Source organism: Thamnophis elegans, chromosome 2 (assembly GCF_009769535.1).
Source record: "Thamnophis elegans isolate rThaEle1 chromosome 2, rThaEle1.pri, whole genome shotgun sequence".
Lineage (NCBI taxonomy): Eukaryota > Metazoa > Chordata > Lepidosauria > Squamata > Colubridae > Thamnophis > Thamnophis elegans.
This window is the reverse complement of record NC_045542.1, coordinates 76,291,921-76,316,282: the sequence shown is the minus strand read 5'-3', so window position 1 is coordinate 76,316,282 and position 24,362 is coordinate 76,291,921. Positions and strand designations below refer to the sequence as shown.

General features: G+C 40.4%; 1 protein-coding gene across 5 annotated transcripts in view; it reads right to left on the bottom strand.

Moving 5' to 3' along the window:
- Window positions 1-23,065, bottom strand: part of SH3TC2 (SH3 domain and tetratricopeptide repeats 2) — a 51,006-nt gene extending 27,941 nt beyond the window's left edge. For 2 of the 5 annotated variants that reach the window (XM_032209017.1, XM_032209021.1), the window contains exons 1-4: window positions 12,749-13,315; window positions 6,700-6,816; window positions 1,941-2,045; window positions 557-684 (exon numbers count right to left, since the gene is read on the bottom strand). In XM_032209017.1, coding sequence (XP_032064908.1) covers window positions 557-684; window positions 1,941-2,045; window positions 6,700-6,816; window positions 12,749-12,770 — 372 coding nt within the window. In that variant the 5' untranslated portion in view covers window positions 12,771-13,315. Of the gene's footprint in view, window positions 1-556; window positions 685-1,940; window positions 2,046-6,699; window positions 6,817-12,748; window positions 13,316-14,214; window positions 14,325-22,611 lie in introns of those variants that run through there. The other 3 variants (XM_032209018.1, XM_032209020.1, XM_032209019.1) reach the window with 3 other exon arrangements.
- Between the last annotated feature and the right edge of the window lie 1,297 nt (window positions 23,066-24,362).

Genomic DNA, 24,362 nt, shown 5'->3' with positions numbered 1-24,362 from the left:
AAGTACCCAGGTCCAATACCAATAAATTGTGGCCAAGTATCTAGATTAAAATTTGCACAGGCATGAAGTACACATCTATAATTTGGGTGTAATGCAGTTTTAGCCAAGCTATCACACAGCATGTTTTGAGACAGAGAGGAAAAGGCTATGTGTGTGTATGTGTGATTACAGATAGCATTTGATTTTATAGGTCAGAGGCTTGTTGATAGTTTGATTTTCACATTTTATGCACTCACAATGCCTCTTAGCAATAAATAATAAATGGAGATGGTAATATTCCAGCCTCTCTTGTGGGTATGCAGCCATGCAAAACAATATGAGCAGATGCCATACAGCTGTACAATAACATATGCTTTGCATGTGGTTCAATCTTCAGTATTTCCAATTAAAGGTATTGTAGGCAGTACATCAGTGAAAGATTATACTTAAGATTCTGAGGAACTGTTACTTCATTCTGGCAAGATGACCGGAGGTCTGATTCACAGTTTTATTTTGCTTTTTCAAAAAGTTACAGAAATACAGTTTCCTTTGAAAACAATAGTAATGACCACTTTACCTTGAAAACAGCACAAACATCTTTATCGTCATTTTCCAGGGCCCATAATTTCTTTCTTGCTACCTCTTGTAGCTGTAGATTGAGATCCTGTGCAGAGTGACTCTTGACAGAAAATGAGAGAGAAATTGCTTCAAGAGAAAGAGAGAGAGAGGAAATTAAATGGGAGAAAATGAATAGGTTTTAAACTTTTCTTACTTCCATCACTTTGAATAGATAAGGACTCTAGAATGCTCATCACTGGAAGGCCTATTTTAAAAAAACTATAACTGTAGCTATAGCTGCATAACAATAAACCCCACCACGATAGCTTTAAATGATGCAAGAGAACAGAAGCAGGATAGCTATCCTCCTCTAGAGAGTCTTAAAAAGAAAAGGTTTGGTTGGCATCCAGCTAAAAAAACAGTTTCTGAAGATTACGAAAGTTACCATTTAAGACATTTAGAAGGTATCAAATTGGTTATCCCTGCACTAGGTGACATAATTATAGTTGGAAAGCAGTAAACACCTACAGACTGCAACTGAAGTGCAGCAGTTGAAATAGCAGCTAGGTTTCATGATGGTTCTGGGAAGGGATGCTAAGAATGTATGGGTTACATCTGTTGCTGTTGGTCTTCTATTCTCAGAGAAGATTCACACATAAACAGAAAAATATTGCATAAAAAGATCTCAACAGGCAAAAGGTGACATTGTTGATAAGCCTAGCAAGTCTAAGAGGAATTTATAGAATAATATACTTGCCAGGTTCTGCCTAATATAGCAAAATCTCCTTTGCTAACTCTTCCCAAACTAACTCAATAATTCCTTTTCATCCAGACTTCTAGTTTCTTCCATCTACTGAAAGGGATTAATATAATTCTAAAATCAGTTGTTTCACCCTCAAGATTTAAGTCACAGCACTTCATTTTCCCAATATTTTTCTATCATCAAGAATTTTTTTTAACACACGTATCTTTTCTCTGTAGCTGACTTCATTTCAAATTATTGTAGGGAAATCAGTAGTTATCTGAGAATGTTTCAGAGTGGGAGCTCAATCGTTTCGGTTATAAACCCTATACTTGTCAATAAAATCTGAATAGGTTCTACATACAAAGACACAAACACTTTAAATACTGTTTAACTCTTGGTAAAGTGTCAGCTGATATAAGAAATTGGCACATACTTTGAGCAATCTTGATACCTTTTGCACTGACATCTAGAATTACAGATTAGCTGTCAAAAGTTTTATTCTCTTTCACTCCTTTTATTTTCATAGCTTAATCTTTTACGCTGCTAATAGCAATACAATGTAAAGAACACTTGTTGCTCATTTCAATGAAATTCAATGACCCTTCCTTCCTTCCTTCCTTCCTTCCCAACATAAAATAGCAATTAGACAAAAACTTACCATTTGGGAACCCTTCCCCTACTGCCAGTGACACGGACTCAGTTTCCAGAGTGCCCTCTCCTATCTGTGCAGGATGACTTCCTGGATCCAGTTCTTTGGGGTTACCTGATAAGTCACCATGCAGGCAGAAGGACTACTGTCAACTTTTTTAGAGGAAGTAAAGTAGGGCTTTATTGAAGGGGGACACGGGAGTATAAAGGAAGCTGCTAAACACTGACAAATACATGGACAATCAAGTCCAAGGATGTTGACTGATTTCTGCAGCTCCCTGGTGACTCAGAAATCTTTTCCAGACTTATGTTCTAGGCTGGGACTGAACATTGAACTTTATATTCCCAAATTAAATCTATCATGCCCTTTAGTATTGGGTTAGCATTAGTATGTCCTCTACCAAGGCAGAGAAGTTATGAGTATTTCAAGTTTGAACCCATGTCCCAGATGGCCACTTTTAATTTTGCTTTCCTCATCGATTCCCACATTTTACATTTATTCCCACATTCTACATTTATTATTTTGACAATCCTCCTTGATACTCAAGTACATTTCATCGGATGAGTAGAATAAATACAGAAAATGAGGTGCAAGAGAGAATAGAATTGTGAGAATGGGCAGGATTGTTTTAAGGACTTAAAGACAAAACAGTAGACTAATACCACCATTTTATTTATTATCATGATCTAAGGAATGTTGTTTCTATATTTTCAGGGCTATAAAACAATGTTACCTATTTTCATGACTACTTTTCACCTGCTTCCCAACCAACTAAAAATACCTCATTCATGAGTACTTTATCTCATTAAGTGGATGAGACCCATGAAATTTTATGGGTAATAAAATTAGTTAATATTTAAAGAGATGGGCTGAAAAAGGGAAGGTGGCCCAAAGTCACCCAGCTGGTTTTTCATGCCTAAGGAGGAACTAGAACTCACAGTCTCCTGGTTTTTAAGCCAGCACCTTCACCACTACAACAGAAGGGCTCTCATTTTATTTGAGATGTCAATTTCCCATTTCTCTGGTTATTGTAATGTTGCTCTTGAAAGATTAAACGAATCAAAATATTTATGGTAATATGGGGTCTGTGAACAGTTATACATTTCTGTAGTATTTAGTGCAGATGAAAATTCACTTTTAAATATACATTTTGAGATTATTCCCAGATTTATAGCAAACTAGAATGTGGGTAAAAACTTATGGAAGAAATGTAACTCTAAACACATTTACATATACTTTGCCCCTTGCTAGTTCAATTGATGGAGTTATATAGTGTCCAGCACTTGGAATAAAACATCTGGGACAATCATTCCTTAATAAATTTGTTAATCAACTTTGCAGTAAAATTTATAGTAAAGATATGAAGTACCAGAAGTTATTTTGATGGTTTATTCTAACCTGTCTCAAATCTTGGAACTCAGAATGTTACTGATAAAACAAAGCAGAACATGTTACTTTTTTTAAAAAAAGCCTTGATTGACTGAGCGATCCTTGAGATTATTTCACTATATAATAACAGGTATCACTAAAATGTCTCTAGAACAGGGATGCCAAACTCGATTTCAATTAGGGCCTCATCAGGGTTGTGTTTCACCTCGAGGGACCAGGGTGGGCATGGACAGCTCGATGTCACTTGTGTCATGGGTGCCTGTGGTGGCCCAAGTGCTCTTGCCAGTGAAAATGGGCTCCCAAACTCTGTTTTTGGCTGCGACGGCTTCCTGCAACCCTCTGCCAGCAAAAACGGAGCTTGGGAGGGCTGCGGGCAGCCCTCCTGAGCTCCGTTTTTGCTGACAGAGACACCGCAGGCCAGTCCCTTGCTGTTTCCAGGGCAGCCAGAACTAACCACCGTGAGGGCTGGATCCGGCCCGGCGGGCCTTGATTTTGTCACCCCTGCTCTAGAATAACACTAATCTTTTTGGAGCCTCTCAACTAGAGTCTGAAGAAACCGCCTTGGAGAAAAGGAGTGTCAGGATGCTATTGTTCTTGAACAAAAGCAGCTGTTTTACCACAATTGTATGCTTAATTGTGTGGGGAAACTGAGATAACCTGTAACAGCTATAAATTGAAAAATCCAACCACATTCCCATCTCAAACGTCGCCATAAAGCTCCTAGAATGAGGGAATTTAGGCAGTAATTGTATTATTGAACACTAAGCTCCCCCCTTTTAAAACCACCATGCAGTTTCCCACCTGTTCTAGCAGTCTAATGAGATTTAAAAGTTCTGGAATACATCAATAGTTGACAAAGGCTTCAAAACTGCCAAGATATAGTAGATGGGTTGTAAACAATGGCAGGTTCACTTAAATGTTCCCCTCCTCATTGTCAGCTGTGCTAATCCATCTATAAACATAAAATGTGATTTGATTTATTCTGAAGTATAAACTCTATTGGAGTTCCAAGTGAAAAATAATGGCTTCTTTAAAGTATATTAAGCATGTCGTATTTTTTTAAAAAAGAAGTCTCCTACTGCATTTTGCTTTTTCTTGTAGTTTCTCTATGTAGGGTCGAATTTTAAGTCCCTGACAAGCACTTCAAATAGCGCAAAGGCAGATCTTGCAAACAGGGACGCCATAGCCATGTCCTTCACTTTTATTTGTTAGAATAAAATAATTTATTTTCTCAAAAAGGGAAGAAGTGACAAGCCAGATTTTATATGGTAACCATATTTTACAGAGTTACCGTAAATCCAAATAACTCTAGCGTTTATCACACTAATCTCCTTATGATGGGTGCAGGCACTTTGCTAATTGAAGTCATTCTGCACCATGGACTGTGAGAAATGATGGTTCCTAGAACATAAATATAGCCAATATATAGCCACAGCAATAACATATTTTACATAGAAGGAAATGCCCTAACTTGCCATTGGACTTTGATTAACTCAGGGATAAGGAATCTTTCTTTGCCATCAGAGTTAGAAACACCTAGGAGTACATTGTGAGCTTATGATAACAGCGACCTGGTTGTTACCATAATACCAAGATTCAAAGTCTATTGGTCCAACCTTTTCAATTGCATACATACTGTATATACCTGACCAGTGGTGGGATTTACATTTTTTTACTACCGGTTCTGTGGGTGTGGCTTGGTGGTGTGGCATGGCTTGGTGGGTGTGGCAGGGGAAGGATACTGTAAAATCTCCATTCCCTCCCCACTCCAGGGGAAGGATACTGCAAAATCCGCATTTCCTCCCCATCAGCTGGGACTCTGGAAGCAGAGACTAGATGGGGGTGGGGCCAGTCAGAGGTGGTATTTACTGGTTCTTCTAACTACTCAAAATTTCCACTATTGGTTCTCCAGAACTGGTCAGAACCTGCTGAATACCACCTCTGTACCTGCCGCATTCATGTTATACACCGCCAGACAGTTCTCTCTTTACCCCTGCTATAGCATTGAGAAAGGACCTGCTCCTTCAGGAACCATCTCTTCAAAGCACTTCAAGCACCTTTAGAGGCAGTTGTATTTATCCCTCCTTCACCCAGATGGGAAATTGAAGGCCTGGAAAACTCCCTGTGGCACCTTGAATTGGTTGCTTATGAGAGAAACAATTTGTTTCTCCCTTCCACTTCTTGTCTGAGAGAGAAATTTAACAAGCTTAGGGGTTCTTGCCTCCTTTCCATAGAAATAATTAAAACAGATAAACTACTTGACAGTTAGAACAATTAATCAGTGGAACAGCCTGCCTCTAGAAATTGTAAATGTTCCAACACTGGAAGTTTTTAAGAAGAGATTGGATAACCATTTTTCTGAAATGATTTAAGATTTCCTGCCTAAGCAGGGATTTGGACTAGAAGACCTCCAATGTCTTTTCCAACTGTTATTCTATTCTATTCTATTCTACTCTACTATACTGTACTATACTCTATTCTACCTAGATTCAGGGCTAACATGTACAGGTAGTCCTCGATTTATGACTGGTCACTTAGCAACTGTTTGAAATTACAATGAACTCTAAAAAAGTTACTAATCCAGATTTGAACTTCCAACAGCCACTACCCCCTCCAATCACATTCTGGGCACTCAACAAACAGCCCTTACTTACAGCTGTTTGCAGCATCCTGTGATCACATGACCACAACTTACAATCGTCTGTAGAGATTCTTTCTCATCCAGGTCATGGTTGTGCCAAAGGTGCTTTTTCAGGAGTCAACTGGACTTTCTTGTTTTTCCTTTGAAGACGTTTCACTTCTCATCCAAGAAGCTCCTTAAGGTCTGACAGGATAGTGATCCTTCCATTCCCCACTCTCCTGTTAGAGCTGAAGAAGCTTCTTGAATGAGAATCAAAAGATCTTCAAAGAAAAAAACAGTTGCCTTCTGAAAAAGCACCTTTGGCACAACTTAAAAGGTTTTTTTTCCAGATAGCGAACAATAAGTTTGCTTAATGATTGCCATGTTTGCTTTGCTATCTCCATGTTTGATTAACAACTGCACATAAAACATGGTATGGGGACGTAATAGCCCACTTAATGAGCATCACAACTTACAACTATAATTGCAAGCTCAATTATAGTTGTAAATTGAGGACTACCAGTATGTCAATAAATGCTTTGATCTTTTCCAAAGGTTGCCTTTTCTTTCAATGCTCAATTATCCTTGAAATAAATCCTGAAGTTCATTTTACAATGTAAGCTCTACCTACAGGTTCAGTTCTACCCCTACAGACCAAGCTTTATTTGACAGTCCATCCTAGTCACCCACACAACCATACCCACAGTTTCAAAGCTGAAAATAAGATTGTGGGGTTTTTTTAAAAAAAATAAACTGCACCTGATGCCATCTTCTTCTCTGGGAAGCATCTTTCTGGGGTTTCAACTTGACAATGCTGCAGACTTGACCAAGAGGCCAGGAGTACAGATTGGATAGAAGATGATTTTGACTCTGCACCTGTAAAACGCATGGAGCAAATGAGATACAGGTTAAACTAATGTTGTTAATGCTAACTGGTGTATTTCACTAGGCCAGAAACAAAGAAAACAAAGAAATCCTTGTTACAATAGATCTGATTTGTCTCTTTTCTAATTGTGCTTGACTGAAAGTTCAGAAATACATCTCTGTCAACTATAGTTACTTATTTGTTTTAGTTCAAACTTCCTAGAAATGGGGAACTAAATGTTTAAATAAGTGAACTGAAACTAGTTTCATAAATTATGCTAATGTTCGGCATGCTACATTTCGCCACTGATATCAGCCTAATGGATAATTCTCATTTCTCACACACTGGGTTACTTTACATTTGATCTGGAATAAGTCCGAGCTAGGTGTGAGCAGACAATTTGACTAGGGGTGGGTCGCTGCCGGTTTTACTACCGGTTCAGCCAAACTAGGCTGAACTAGGAGCAACCCACCTCTGAATCTGACCATCCAGATTATTTCCATTGTATGTACAGATGTTCTTGTATTAAGCTTGATACCTTATTATTATACCTAAACAGTTTTTTTCCCTCTAGCGTTATAGAACTACTTTCCTACTGCCTTCTTCCAGCCATTTTTTAAACTTCTTGAGCCAGTCAATATCTCTTGGCTACCCAGGTAATCCCCAATCTAAGTACTAACTTTGTTTAATTTATGAAATCATGAAAGTCAGTTAGATGCTGCCAGTTGCATTCCCTTAATCCTTCATGTCTGGTCATATTGAGTGTAGTTTATAAAAACTGCAGCCCAAAAGATTTGGAAAATAACAGAATGGACTATCCATAATCTAAATGTATTTTGGGGGTGGGGGAATAACATTCAAAGTAATTCAGAATTTCTGCATTTAGTGTTTGAAGAAATGGATCTAAGTACCAAACACTCTGCCTGCCTGATAAAACATCCTTTTAAGTTCAGAAGTTACAGCGTTGTGGCTCCTGGCTGCATTGGTCAGATAGTTTAATTTCAATCCACTGCTGAAAACTACAGCACTGCAAGCATGAGAAAGAACACTATCAGAGTATTCAGCTACATTTCTCAGAAATTCAGATGTTGCAATCAAACTGCTGCAAACTAGCTCACACAATGAAAAGGCAGCATAATTAATGATGACCCCGCATTTGTGAACTTGTCGTATTTACGTAATCCAATCCTTTCTCATTGCTTTGAATGAAATAAAAGAAAGAAGTCACGTAATTGGACTCATTTAAACCCACAGATTAATATCTATTTCATGTTTCATGTTCCTCCCAATGTAGAAACTATTAGATAAGCTTATCAAAGCCAAATATTTTATTATAATTTCATATGAATTGTTAATGAATTTTTCATATTAACAGTTACTATTAAAGCTAGAGTAAAAATCACCAATCAAGATTTCCTCAGGCTATCACGAGCGGCTTTAGGAGAAAAAAACAAGGGAGGGGAACTTGCAGAATAAGCTTCACTTTGGATAACACGACTGGGAATGAGAAGGGAAGATACTTAGTACTGACAAATCAGTAACATTCAGGGCAATTACTCAATTGCTTTTTCTATGGGTGTGCATTGGGGACATGTTCTCTACAGCCATAATTATTTCCTTCCTTCCTCCCTTCCTTCCCTCCCTCCCTCCCTCCCTCCCTCCCTCTCACCTTCCCTCCCCCACATCAAATTTGGTCCTATTTTGTTCTAATTTTGAAAAGTTACTCTGCTGACAGAGAAAGTCCAATACATCACTCTTGTTGTAACATTTTACTCTAGCTAATCCTGCAGAAAGTTGAAAAGAAATGATGTAAAGGGATTTGAGGCTTCCTCTGTCAGCAGAAAAACAGCAGTATTATTGTGCTGCAGCTATAAAAAGAGAAAAATCAGCTGCTATTTAATAATTCCATAATGTGAGTCTCAGCATATGGCATTTTGTGTGAAGCTGGAATGACTCATTTTGAAAGGGATATTACAAAACTAGAGAGAAGATGTGGAAAACCAAGAAAAAAAGCATATTGAGCATGAATGAAAAGAGAAGAAATAGTAAGAGATTACCCAAAAAGTCATAAAAAGACAGAAAAGCAATTGCATATCCATTGGTTATGGGGCACCTCACTGATACATTTCAACAAATCCAAGTTCTTCCACTTATGAGTCCTTAGTTACATGGGTATTAAATATACATATTGTAAAATTATCAAGTACCCCCTTTTAAACATACAAGCAGGAAAGGTAGAAGTGAGAAATGCTACATATTTTCCATGAGGGAAACCATAAACCTCTGGCTTCATAGCCTTGAATTACAAAATTGTATTTCCTGTTTATGGCATGTTTCCAGGCCCCTCAACCATTAATTACTGATAACAAGGCAGGAAACAATGGAGAACAGAAAGCGGGTTAGATTTATTTTTTTTCCTGTGGCATTGCCAGCTACTCGTGAAGAGCTGTCAGAAAAAGGCTTCAAAGCAAACAGAAAAGGGAGAAAGTCATAATGCTTTGCTAAGAGTGGGGTTGTAGGCAGCTCACCTGTTGACCATTTTGAACATTTCCTCTGTAAAGGGAAACCAAAGCAGCAGCCCATGTGTCCACCAGCCCATTTGACCCCCCAAGTCCGTCGTCTCCCCTCTAGCAGACCCAGGACAAGACCAAGGCAGACCTCTGTGTCAGCTCTTTCAAAGGGCTCTGTTAGCTATGGCAAAGCAGCCTCTCAGAACACAATGCATCTGTTGATGGCCATTGCAAGGTGGGAGGTATGGCTGGGCCAGTCTCCCGATAGGCAGGGAATGCTTTGAATAACTTGTTCGTTTCAGTGGTTTATTCCTCCCAGCACTAAAACAAACACATGCACGTCTTTTCTGATTGTGTTTCAAATGCCAGGCAACACATTCTCAGCATTCTGAGCTTTGGTGGGTGGTGGTGGAAAACTCAAAACCTTTTTATACAGTTGGTTCGGATTCCCCTTTGGAAACCTCGTAACTTTTGAGTTGGCATACGTTGCAAATTAGGCAAATGAGAACTGCTGTTTATGCAACACAACTTGCCTCCAGAAGTTTGTGAATGCTGCAACACTGGAAGTTTTTAAGAAGCTGTTGAATAACCATTTGACTGAAGTGGTGTAGGTTTCCTGCCTAGGCAGGGGATTGGACTAGAAGACCTCCAAGGTCTCTTCCAACTCTGTTATTCTACTGTATATTCTAAATCATATCCATTGCTACTCTCACTCACACTAATTTGACAATTTCTGGCTCTTTAATTGGAAACAATGAAAAGATACAGCACAATGTCTAGCTTTTTCATCATTAAAGAGATATTCCTCTCTTTTATTCGGTACCAGAAAAGCTTTTTATAGCCTGTCTTCTAAAAACAGAGCAACTTCATGTAAGCCACCATGTATCACACTGCTAGCTAGATTAACAATCTTATACTTCCAAAGGTCAGCAATGTTTATATTAGGTTTATTTTAGGTATTTTGTATATATCTGAAATTGGGCAATGTACGTTCAGATTTAAGAATGAGGGTTTATAGAAATATACCATCAGAAATATAATTCTGGTCATCATTGGAACTATGAGTTTAGGCTCTTACTCAGAGGGGTAGAGTGGGGGAATGTAGCCTTGCTCAAAGAGAGAGAGAGACCTCATAACTGGGACAATGTATTGAGAACCCATTCTTTATCAAAAGTTGGAATAAAAATATTTGCTTGTTTGTTTCCCTGCTCAAGATGGGGAAAACCACAACTAAGCTATTTGGCAAAGGAGAGTAAAAATAACCACACTAGTAAGAGATCTTCATTCTAAATGTATTTGCCATAGACATTAAGTCAAACCTGGCATTAACCATAGCTAAGGTATTTATCCAAAGCTGTAGGTTGATGGAGGAAAATAGAAGAAGGTAATGGATAGGATCAAAGAGAACAGAGGTGCTACAGAGAGCAGAATCTGTAAGAATGCCTTAGAACTGGACCACACATTTCAGATTTCAGATTTCGTTTATTTGTATGCCGCCCTTCTCCGGGAGGGACTCAGGGCGGCGAACAACTCCGAAGGGGAAAAAGGGGACACAGACACAATACACGTAATTAAAATACACAAAAGTCATACAGCCATACAAGTCGAGAGGGGAGGGGAACTCATCAACCCCAGGCCTGCCGGCACAGCCAGGTTTTGACGGCTTTCCGGAAGGCCTGGAGAGAGGTGACGGTCCGAATCTCCGTGGGGAGTTCATTCCAAAGGGCCGGAGCTGCTACAGAGAAGGCCCTCCCCCGGGTAGTAGCCAGATGGCATTGGCTGGTAGACGGAACCCGGAGGAGGCCGATCCTGTGCGATCTAACGGGTCTATGGGAGGTAATTGGCAGCAGGCGGTCTCTCAAGTACCCAGGTCCAATACCATGAAGGGCTTTATAAGTTACGACTAGCACTAGCACATGACACTACAGTGGATGTAGCTTGTCCAACATATCATAGCTTATACCTAAGTAAACATATCTTGAATGGTGTAAACAAAAGGCTAAAGTACTGAAAGCATCCCGGAATAATAAAGCTGCCATAATGAATTTACCCTGGAACTAACTTCTGAACGGATATGCAGAATTGAGCCATACAGGTTTTACTGAGAAGTCTTTTCTACACTGCTTTGCAAAGGCTCTCCATTGATATGCCTGTTGGTAATTAACAGCTGCAGATGGGTTCTGATTTCCCTGTTTAGCTACTAAGGCCAATGTGTTGAATAATCTGAAGTTCTAGGCAAGGATTGGAGAGGCTGATTAACTACAAAACTCAGGGTGGATGGCCTTAAAGATAATTTAGTAATCCCTCTCGTCTCACCTGCCTGCTTTGGATGGTTGTTTGAAAAGAAAAAAGGCACACTTTATTTTTTGGAGGAAGAGGTAGGAGCCAGATGCAAGGAGGCTGTTTAAAGAAGCTGGGTTTATGTTGTTAAATAATTGATTATGCAATGAGATCAGGCAAAAAGAAATAGCATTTTATGAGGATTGGTACAGCTTCAGGGGAGGATTTCCCAAGGAAGATCCATGAAGCTTGGAAGTAGCTGCCCAATGTAGCACATTGCAACCTTTTTTTTAAAAAAAAATGCAACACTCCAGCAGCCTGTGCCACTAACAGAAGTTCTTCCAGTTAATTTTTTTTTAATTGCCCAAATGTCCTGCCTCCTTTACAGAATTCTAGCAAGTATCCAGATGCTGCTGCCCAACATCTCTTTTCATTGCTTCTTCCATCATTTCAGATAAATAAATAAAATGACTACAAAGTTGTAAAATGGGTAGATTGGAGATTATCTATCCGGAGGCATTGTTTTACAGCTTTATAGCCATGTTATGAAAACTTTCCAATGACAAGTTATTCATAACTTTCTCTTTCTTTCTCAAGTCTTGGGATTCAGTGGAAATAGTAATTGAGCTGCTCTCAACAGACCTCCTGAACCTGGCATCCCAACCCCACCCCCCTGTGGTCTTCCATCCCAACTTCTGGCGGCCCAGTCCAATTGCAACATATCTGGGCTGCCAAAATCTGGGTGTTTGCAGTGGACGTCTGGTGCAGGTGACCAGGTTGGGAGCTGATTTTCATTTCATTTCATTCATTTAGTTTGTCAAACATGTAAACGAGAGCAGGTATGAGTATAAACATAAATATGAACACACAGTAAATGGGTACGAATAAATGGGGGACAATAGGACAGGGACGGTAGGCAGGCTGGTGCGCTTATGCATGCCCCTTTCAGATCCCTTAGGAATGGGGTGAGGTCTATCGGGGTTAGTTGAGGCCAGCACGTAAGAAAGGTTGAGCCCGGAATGCTGGCTTTGCTGCCGCCCGCTGAGATGACAGATAAGGCTGTCCCAGAAGGCGGACCTGGACCAACAACCCCATGATCAGGAAGGGGCTCCGCTCTTTTCGCGAAGCAGCCGAGAAAACCAGCTTCACTGACCTGGCCCTTCATCTGGAGACATTCACTTCGGACTCCGACCCTCTGAGTCCTCTTCCCTCTTCCCCCGATGCCTGAGTCGCGAAATGGGGAAGAAGGAACTGAAAACTTTCAGAGATCCGAACAAGCTTCCCCGCGCAAAAGCAGCGGCGGGAAATGGAGGCGGGCGCGTCTTCTCCGCTCCTCCTTCCCTGCCTACCACGCTGGCTGTCCCGCAAAAGAAAAAGGAATGTCCTCTCCGGGGCTTATCTGCCAGGGAGCTCCGTTTCCCGGCAGCACCTTTGCGCGGTGAGGTCAGAGTTTCCCGGGAGCCAAACCGTAAACAGCTCCCGTGGCGAAGCTCACTCCAACCGGAGCTTATGCAGCCGGCGCGGCTTGCGCCCTTCCTGACGCGCGTTCCGCTCCCCTGCGGTGGGATGCGAGGGGAGCTTGGCAGAGGCCGCCGAAGAAACGGGCCATCGATTTGTTTACCGTCAGACTGCCGGCGGCTGGATCGAGAGAGGGCCCGCCTGGCTTTTGCTAAAACTAGCTCTTCTGGTCTGGCCACCTGCGGAAGCCGACCCTTTCCAGTGTCCCTCTCTGCCCTTGAAAGCGAAAAGTTTCGCCGCTAGTTAAACATCAACCGAAATAGCAGAGCTGAAATTGAGTTAGGAAGAAAGTACGGGTTGGGGAGGGGGTGGTAACCTGTCTTTGTGTGTGTGTGTGTGAGAGAGAGAGAGAGACAGACAGACAGACAGACAGCTTAAGTGAGAGTTGCAGCTAAAATAGGCCTTTCTACACACAGGCATATTTGGAGTTGTATGCCTCCTCACTTGCTATTGTAATGACACAGATGATATAAACTACCCTTAGACAAAGAGACATGTTTGGTATTTTGGAATAATATTTACAGCTTTACAAAACCTGCCGGAATTACTGCAAATTACCACTATTCCTTTCTGTTGTCATCTTTTTTTGGCCCTCACAGTACACTTGCCAGGCAGAATATGTTCAAATAGTGGCGTACACACTGTTTCTTTAGGGATATTATTTTTCAGCTGTTTTGGTCTAATGATTAAAGCGCCAGACTAAAAACCAGAAGTTTTATGAGTTCTAGTCCTGCGTTAAGACACAAAAGCCATCTGGATGACTTTGGTCCAGTCATCATAGTCTTTGTGGAAAAAATAAGAGAAAGACATATTAGGTATGTTCTCCTCCATGACTAATTTACTAAAATGATAAAGGCAGGATTTTAAAAAAAATCTACCTCCCCCACCAACTTTCCATATATGGAATTTCCTGAAGATCTCCGGCCCAAGTGTTAAATAGATTTGATCCTGCTTATCTTCCAACCATCCCAAACAATATGATTCTCCCTGACTTGTTCCCCTCTTCTTTAAACTTCGTTTTATCAGTACTGTGAATCTAATCATAATTACAAAGCATCCAAATTCCTTTCAGATATGTACAGGGATATAAGCAATACTTACTTTATAAGTGAAATAGTCCCACCATTAGAAATCTTCACGTGCTAAGCAATATGGGCAGCCCCAGAGCGTTTTCTGCTTCCCAGAGAGTCTGTGCAAAAATATAATGGCAGTAGAACTGGCAAACCCTAGGTGTTTGTCTATGGCTCACCTACCATTTTGACCTTTGGCAGATAACACTTCCAAGAGGAATGCAAAGAATGCAGCAGCAAAGGCTGTTCCTACTGTCCCGCAGCTGCCGGTAAATTGGCATTTTGGCTGCTCAGAAAAGTGAGCAGGGGAGGGAGAGGAAATAGGAAAATTATTCCTTGATTGTTTAAAGGGGAAAGGGATTTCCTTAGGAAGCCAGGACACAAGAAAGTGTAGTATTTTTGAGGAGAAGGCATCTTGCTGAACTGGATAAAGATTGCTGGGATACTTTAAAAGCCTTAATACATACATTGTGTGAATCCATATCCCAACTTGTTTGAAGTGCACATAGTTTGCTTCATTCACTATTGTGTGTGTGTGTGTGTGTGTGTGTGTACACACGTACGTACAGAATTATGTTTGCTTGCAAGGCTGCTGTTAAGTGGAAACACACATAATCCTATCATTACTTGCAGAAGCATGCATACAAAATTAGACAATTATATTTGCCACCCTCGTCTTGCCAATTTGTCCTGAAGAGTAGGATTGATTCTGCTGTTTTCCTTTTAAATCTTTAAATAAAATTATATAAAAATATACATGCAAACTTAAATCTTTCCAAATCTCCCGGGGAAGCAGACTAAAAGAGGCACAGCAAAGATTAGCCTACTGGTGCTTTGCAACTGAAGTAAATACAATCCTTCATAAGCAAGCATTTTTTCTGCCTCTCCTATTCTCCCTTCTTTCTCCAAAGACTCATTAGAGATATAAAGGGGGGAGGGGGGAGAGAGAGGGAGGGGGAGGGAGACAGAGAAAGTTGGTCCTAATTCTGCCAGAGAAGATGTGAGAGTCAGAAAGAGTGTTGGCAGAGAAAAAAATAATAATAAGAGGGAGAGAAATAAAGAGATGGAGGACCATTATGAAGAGTACTTTGACTCTTTGAAGGACCTTTTGCCCAGGATCCTTCAGCTCATGGTAGAACCAACAAAATTACTACCGGTCCTTCTCTATTAAGAGGGCACAATGCTTCCAAGCAAAGTTTATCTTTTTGAATTACCCTGCCATATACATGGAATATTGTGGTGTTCAAGGTGACATCATCTTCTATTTGTAATCTTCCTGCATGTTCCTGTTACTTGAACTTACTTTTTTTTTCAATTAAAGAAGAAGTGAAAGAAAAGAAAGGCTGAGCTATTGCAGTAATTGTGCATTCTGGAACATGGTCCTAACAGCCTGGAAGCCCCCTTCATAGAACAAAGAGAAAATTTAGACTAAGTTAAAATTACTTCTAAGCACAAGAAATTTAGGACGATTGCACTGCATGGTCTTTCCAAAGTGCCACTGTGTTTCCCTGAAAATAAGACCTGGTCTTATATTTTTGGGGGACTCCAAAATAAGCATTGAGGCTTATTTTGGGGGAATCACACTATCAGGGTGATCAGCCCAGCCAGGCATCCACCCCCAGCATGCGCACAAGAGGTGGTGCATGGTGGATGGTTTCCGGCAGCACCTACAGCCTGATGGCCCCTTGATTGGTGTACTCGGGGGCTGCATAGCCCACACAATGCAGATCAGTTGATTACCTGTACAAGCAGCAGACAAAAGCAGAGGCGCAGGGGGGGGGAGACATCTGAGAAAGCTGAGAATTGGGGGGCCAGAGTGGGCAGTTGGCAACAGGAGGCTCATCTTCATGTGGCCGCACTGGCAGCAGACAGAGGCAGATGCACAGGGCAGAAGGTAGGCAATCCCAAAGCAATGCATGGGCCACGAGCAAGCCGAGAGATGCAAAGATGAGCCTCCTGTGGCCATCTGCCTGCTCCAGACCACTGTCTCAGCTTTCCTGTGGCTCATGCAGTGCATCCAGATCACATACCTCCCAGACACTGTCAGCTCCCACACCCTCACACCTCTGTTTCTGGCTATGCCCACACCCACACATACACCCCTACCTGGCTGATGATGACCTTAACCACTTTTTTTGGGGGGTAGAGCTTATATTAGGAGCACACTATACAAAAGCTAGGGCTTATTTTCTGGTTAGGTCTTATTTTCAGAGAAATACGGTAAGAGATATAACTTCTACCCAAATAGACATGGAAGCATTTTCCAGGTTCCACGAAACAGGAAACATTCTACTGGTTGAGTCCAATTTTTTTTCCCCACAAAGTATATTGGGTACTTAGTTAACAACCCAGATTAAATATGTACATTAAGTGGCTTAGGAAAAGTCTGTAGATTTACAGACAAATACAGCAGATATGTAAAAGATGTAAAATGTGCTGCAAAGATGATATGATTGTATAAACAAAATTAAAAATTAAAAAAATAGAAAAAAAGGAAAAGTTAATAGAAACTTAGGTCAGCTTTTTAAAAAATATTAATCCAATCCAGTCCAATTCTGTATAGATATTTTGTAGCACGTGTGGATAAGGGAATATAGATAAATATGGAGTTTTCCCAATGGAAAGAAGAAATAACTGGAATTGACTGATCATGTTTAATTCCTCCACACCACTAGGAGGAAATTCAGAAATAAATATCTCCTTGGAATTTTCCATACAGTTTGCATTAAAGATGACAGCAGGGAAAGAGTTAAAATCTTGTATCGCTCTCTAAAAGCTAAGCTTGATTAGCATTTAGACAAGAAGCCATCAGAAACTAACAGGATACAAACTATATTGGGAAAACTGGATGAAGGCAACTGTTCTGTCATGCTAAAAAAAACTATACATAGATATCCCTATAGATCACCAAGAATTGAGTTTGACTTGAAAAAGGTTTTGCTTAAAATAACCAGTTGCAATGAAATGAAATCATGCACTCATCCTTAAAGTAACATTAATAGAATCCTGTACATACACATATATTCACAGAGAGATTCCTAAAGCATAGACATTGTAATTCAAAGTCTATGCAAGGCAAAAGCCCATGATGCACTGAAATTGCAAGATAAAAAGACATGAGATGTATCATTTAGCTCTATGAATTAGGAGACTTTGTTATCAAATGCAGTGAGTGAAGCTTTAGTAACCACAATGGTTCCAAACACTTGCCAATTTTTTGTCTATTTACCTGAGTAAACAAAGCTTCAAGAGGAAAGCTCACAACTTCTCCTATTCATGCACCCATCTTATTCATTCTTATTCCTCTTCTTGTGTGGCAGGATTTCAAAATAATCATAGCACCTGCTTTCAAAATGTTTTGGAATCTTACCTTGAATTTTCCTGATTTTTCCCTGAAATATGAAATGATGGTCTAGTTTTAATTTAATTTTTCAGAAGAGCCTAATATATATATCTGGTTTCAGCATATTGACTTCCAAAATAGAATCATGCCTAGATATCACTCATTATCACCATGCAGATGTGGTCATGCATCTCAAATGTCAGATTCTTATTCTCAGAATTCAATTGCAGAACCGGTAGCTCCAATGTTGCAGTTTGTCTTCATTGGAAACCCAAAAACATTTGCCAAAAGTTGCACTTCTTCCTCAAAGGATCGCAGCACACAATACCCTTGCAAGCACAGAGGGAATAAAACCCCATACAACCTTGCCTTCAGTGGAGCCTGAATGCCCATTCCCTTCCTTCTGGCAATTGGATGGGTTCCAGTTATTTCAGCGCTAGTTTCTCCAGCCTGGTCTTCATTCCATAGATGGCACAACAGGTCAATATGGCATTTCTCCAGATTAGAAATCCTCCTCCTACCTCTCTAAAGGAAAGGGCATCTGGAAGACAGGGAACTGCTTCCGACAGTTTGATTTCTCATTGCTCAGATGGCATCTACCAAGTGGTGGTCAGTTGGACTCACCTTCATTTGCTCTTCACCTTTGTAGTTGCTATTTTCACTCATGGCCTATTTTGTTCTGCTCTTAAGCCTCGCTAGAAATATCCGCTATCTTCCATCTTCAATAGTGCTAAGTACTGTACCTTGAAGTCCATAAATAATGCAGGATAATCAATGGCCGTTGGATGCAGGTAGAGTGCAAGCATCAAACTGCATAGGAGGATGTTACAGGCCTTTCTTAAGAAAAGACTTGGCTATAATCCAGATGACTATGCCGGGGAGACTGGAAGCCTCAGATAACTGGTGGTAGTCTTTGGGAGACTGGATTTCACTTCTTAAGATCCCCTCTGTAAGAAGTAAATTTCTAAAACAGGGGTTCTCAACCCCTGGACCATGACCCACTACCGGGCCATGACTTGTTTGAAACCAGACCACAGGAGAGATGGGCAAATGCTTGTGCACAAAGCTCCACTCGTGTGAGCAGAGAGCGCTTGTGCTCATGCGCAAAGCTCCATTTGCTCAAATGGAGCTTTGTGCACGAGCACAAGCACCCTCCACTCAAGTGTCCTCCACTCACACGAGTGAAGCTTTAGACACGACCACAAACACTCTCTGCTCGTGTGCAAAGGTCAATTTGCACAAGGGGAGGACACATGCACCCCTTGCTCACACAAATGGAGTTGTCCATGTATGTGCGCACTTGCCACTCTAGGCCAGCCCGCATCGGGCTGGGCCGCCAAGCTGGAAAGGTTAGGAGCCGCTGCTCTAAAAGACATTGAACACCAAGTTATTCATGCCATTATGATAGAAGTGGGAACTCAGGATCATTATGTTCCATGATGCTAAATTGTTTCTAATTATACTAGGATTATGTTCTTTGCTCTATTTGAGTGGAGGGTGCTCTATTTACATTTATCCAGAGTGCTGTGGTACTGTTTTCTTTGTAGCTCCAATGCTACTTGATGGAACGTAAAATTTATCTCATGTTGAAACCATTGCACCAACAAGGTATCTTCAGGCAGCATTTTTTCCATTCCTACCTGGAGATGTCAGAGATTGAACCTGGAAGCTTCTGCATGCAAAGCATAAATACTACTGAACTTCAACATCAGTTCTAAATACCAAGGCGAAGATTGTACTTAGCATTTGGAGAACTGAGGGAAGTGTGTAAAGAGAATACTTGTAACAAGAGTTGGCAATGCTAAACTGGAACAGGGCAGCCTGTATTTGGGCAATGGAATAAGAAAATGAAACAATTACGTAACTTTGAGCAATGGAAGTGAGGTGGTCTTTCTTACCACAGGAAAAAAGCATCTTAAATATTTGCCTTGCAGCGAGCTCTACTTACATGCCTGTGTGGGTTTCATGCTAAAAGTGCCCCTGGAAGTTTCTTCCTTCCTAGTCAGGTCTGAGACTGGCATGAACGAGAAGTGGATTTCTTGACCAGACTGCAACTCAGGAGAGTAAAGTTGCAGGAAAAAACATTGGGAGAAGCATAGGAATTGCTTTTGTTCAATGGTTAAACTTTTGCTCATGTTTTCTGCTTCTATTCCTTAATTTATTGATGAATGATTATAGAATCATAGAATCGTAGGGCTGGAAGGGACCTTGGAGATCTTCTTGTTCAACTTCCTGCCCATGGCTGCCATACCTGTGATGGCGAACCTATGGCACACGTGCCACAGGTGGCACGCAGAGCCCTCTGTGTGGGCATGTGAGCCATCGCCTCAGCTCTGCTCCACTACACATATTCATGTGCCTCCCGCTGGCCAACTGATTTTCTGGTCTCTGCCGCACGGGGGGAGGGGCAGAGTGCATGTGTGGGGGACTGGGGATCATGTGTGCATACGTAGGAGAATGGGAGGGGTGTTATGCGTGCATTTCATTATGGGTGCAGGCAGGCGCTGTTGAACTCCCACACACTATCGGCACGCGATGACAAAAAGGCTAGCCATCACTACCTTACACCATCTCAGACAAATGGGTGTCCGATCCATTCTTGAATATTTCCAGCGATGATGCGCCCACAAATCTGGAATGCAAGCTATTCCACTAGTTACCGTAATTGTTTTCCACTGTCAGAAGGTTTCTCCTTACTTCCAGGTTTCTTGTCCAATCATTGCTTCTTGTTCTGTCCTCAGGAGCTTTGGAAAATAAGTTGACCCCACACTTCTCTGTGGCAGCCCCTCGTGTGCCAGAACACAGCTATCATGTCATCCCTAATTCTTCTCTTTGTTAGACTAGAATACCTTGTTCCCTTAACCCAGTGGTCTCCAACCTTGGCAACTTTAAGACTTGTGGACTTCAACTTCCAGAGTTCCTCAGCCAGTAAAGCTTTCTGAGGAACTCTGGGAGTTGAAGTCCACAGGTCTTAAAGTTGCCAAGGTTGGAGACCACTGCCTTAACCATTCTTCATATGATTTATCCTGTAGATCCTTTGTCACCTTAGTTGCTCTTCTCTGCACTCTTCATAGAGTCCTGGCATTTTTTTGTATCATGGTGAACAGAACTGGATGCAATATTCCAAGTGTGGCTTCACTAGTGCAGCATAAATTGGTACTATCACCTTTTGTGACCTTGATGCTATCCCTCTGCTGATGCAGCCCAGGACTGGGTTGGCTTTTTTTTTGGCAGCTGCAAGCACACTGCTGGCTCATACTTAAGTGGTGGTCTACTAGGATACCTAGATCTCACTCACAGTTATTACTATTGAGCTATGTACTACTTATTCTATACTTGTACGTTTGAATTTTTTTCCACTTTAAATGCAGGACCGTAATTCTCTCATCACTGTGCTGCTTCTTGTTAGCTAGGGCCCAATGCTCAAATCTGTCAAAATCCTTCTGAATCTTGAGTCATTTTGGGAAGTAGTTTGCTATTGCCTGCTTTTAGGGTTGAAAGAAAGTGACTGGCCCACGTCACCAGCTGGCTTTGTATTTTAGATGGGATTAGAATTCACAGCAGAGGTGGGTTCCTACCAGTTCGCACCTATTCGGTAGAACCGGTTCATCAAATCTACCGAACCGGTTAGAAGAGATTCCACCAGTGGACCCGGGAAACAGGCCACACCTACAGAAGAGGTTCCAAAAATTTTTGAAACCCACCACTGGTCCTTGGATATAATTATTCTACACTATCATGCTCATATTTATAAAACTCAGTGCCTCTGTGAAAGGTAAGGATGACTACTGCGTTTGTGGTGCAATCAGAACATTGCATGTGTTGAAGTTGTTTTAACGCAAACCTAAGATGCCTTTTAAAAAACAAGTTTACATCATATTCTTATGCATGCCAGTGCTGTGTGTGAGGTAAATTTAAGGTGGTTCTGACAAGTGTCGTCGACATCTTCATATCCGGTCACATGTGTGGCAAGCCACTCCCATCCGGTCACATGGGCAGCAAGCCACTCCCACAAAGAAGGCCACACCCACAGAGTAGGTTTGAACAATTTTTGAAACCCACCACTGATACACGGGCTCCCAGTTTCTAGGCTATTGTCTTAGCCACTACACCAAACTGGTTCTCCATAGCTATCTTGTTCCACAAGTATTTACTTTCTTGTATTTATTCAAATTGTTTAGTCCCTGTTACTCCAGACCTGTTGTTATTCTATGAAGAGGAAAAGCATTTATTCCTTAACCCAGTTTATTTAAATGCTTTGTTCTGGGAAAGAGTAAACTTAAGAAGATTTTAAGAAGAGATACCCATAACAATTCTTTTTATATTGGAGAATAGTTACACTCTGGAACTAGGGCAGAAAGCATGGGAGGGGAAAGATCCGATTAGAGAAGTGACAGGCTTCCATTTGTGCCCCTCTGCTTCGTAAGCCATCTCCATAACTTTTGTAGTTTCAGGCTTCAGCTCTGCTATTAACAACAATTAATTACATTCAAATATGAATTAAATGAAACATTCAATTTTTAACCTGATCTGTTCAAAGCTGAAGTTAGCGTGAAAAAATATGACATGTTTTGGTTTACAAGTATAGATTGCAAAGAGGGCAAAATAGAGCTTCTGGACAAAACCCATTTACTTAAGCAGCATGCTTCTAAGATGTTAGTCCCATCTAACATCTGTAAAAATCAAAGTGGGAAATGAAACAGAAGTTTGAATAAAATCAATAAGCATTTACCGTATGTCTTAATTTTTCATAATATGAGAAACATATTGCTTAAAATTAAATCTAGCATCTCATTTTTTGAAATCTACATGTAACATACTTTTAGTTTTTTTTTTAATATCTGAAGAACTTATGTTTAAAAAGAAAATTCTTAAACACCCATATGACATTCTTGTCTCTTTCAATTAGTCTTGGAAACAGCTAAGACACAGCAGCTAGTTTTAAGGTTACTGTTAACATAAAGAAAGAAAAAGGGGATAATAATAACATAATAATGCAATAACATAAAGAATAAAGCAAATAATATAAAATGTGCATTAATGTTCAAAAGGATATATTCTTAAAAGTAGTTGTCTTTTACTTACTTGAAGCAGTGCCTTGCATTTATTTCCAATAGTAAGTTTATCTGTCCATACAACTAATTGAGTTTTTCAAGAGTTCTTCATTGCTTTCAAGTTCAAAAGTTCTCTCTCATGTGTTGGAAAAAGTTTTCTCTCATACATTGGAAAAAATAGCCTAAACTACCTAGGATTGTACTCGCGCTTACAGCATAGAGGAAAAAACTAATTCTTCTCAGCTCTAAAAGAATAAAATAAGCAGATTGTAAATGTCTATTAAATTCAGGAAACCAATTGGTTTACAACTTTTTATCTCGATTAACAGGCAATTCCGCCCTTCAGAAACCTCAACAGGAATTCTGATAAAGCACAGAGCACTAACAAACCTCATTAAAATCACTTAATAATCTGTCACCGCAGTCTCCTTTCTGAGATCTGTTGGCAAGCGCTCAAAAGGCCCATTGTTATACAATAGGCAAGATACGCAACTTGGAAGTGGGGGCAGTTCTGGGAAACTTGGAGGAGCACAAACTAAAGACCCTTTGCAACTTGTTTTCTTCTTTGCCCAGCGAATGAGCAAGAAGAGGCAAACACTTTCAATTTCACTTCTCAATTTTTGGCAAAGTATGAACCAGGCATTTCAAAGAACATTTGTGGGAGGAGTGTTGCCAGCTGCCCATTCTGAGGGTAGAGTTTGAGGAAATTATTGTTACAAGCATTTTAAAAGGTTTATAAATTTTAAAAAATAGGTTAAAGTTCTCTACAAACTCTTGTGTGGAGAGAGCTAATAAAGCAATTATTATTTGCCTTGCTTCTTCTTTTCTGAGTGGCAGGAAGTTCAGAGCAGCCTTGCCTTCAGCACATCATTTCCTTTGGAACAAAGAACAGCAAAGATTATGAATAAAAATATGCAATAAATGATGTGGGAGGTGGGAAGAAACTTTTTATCTTGAGATGTTCTGATTGAAAAGCTACTCAGATGTGAATTCCTGGCAATTTTGTTCTCTATAACAATATCAGCCTATGTCCCAGAGCTTGTTATTTCAAGGTACAAATCAACCTGGGCTAAAATTCTATAGCACCATTTGATACCTTTCATCTAAAATACAAGATTATCGCACACTGAGGTCAGATTTCAGAGGAAGAAGGGCACTGGCTAAATCACTTTGTTTAGAAACCTAAATTCAAGGTCTTTAGTGGCACAGAACATCTATTTGTTCCATGCGGCAGCTGAAATGAATAATAAACAGTTTATTTCCATGGTAATCTTCAGTTGTATAGCTAACACTTCATTCATAATTGCTGTTGTTTCCATTTTCACTGGAAAATCAGTCCCCATACAATCAAGAGTGATCATGTGAATGATCAAATCCATGGATGTAAATCCAGCTTTCAGAGAGGAAAAATTGCATGTAAAAGTGTACAAAATGAGTGACATTGATATGACATTCAAACTCAAGGGAAGAGCTACGGTAATATCATCTTGACTTAGTAAAAGTTATTATTTCTTTTTGCCTTCCTTCTTCCTGGCTAGCACAAAAACATATTTACTAAGAGGATGGATGGGGGGAAAAAATCCCCAATATCTCTACAGTCAGTAGATGGCAGCAGTCACTTATGCCAAATCTTTTTATTCCCTGCAAATTTGGGACAGACAAAATCACTGTGTCTGAGCACCAGGAAATATAATAAAGAAAAGTCAACACAGGACACTTTCTGATCTCAGTATACAATGGAACAGAGACTGTCTGAAAAACAGAATAAAGTTTAAAAGATGC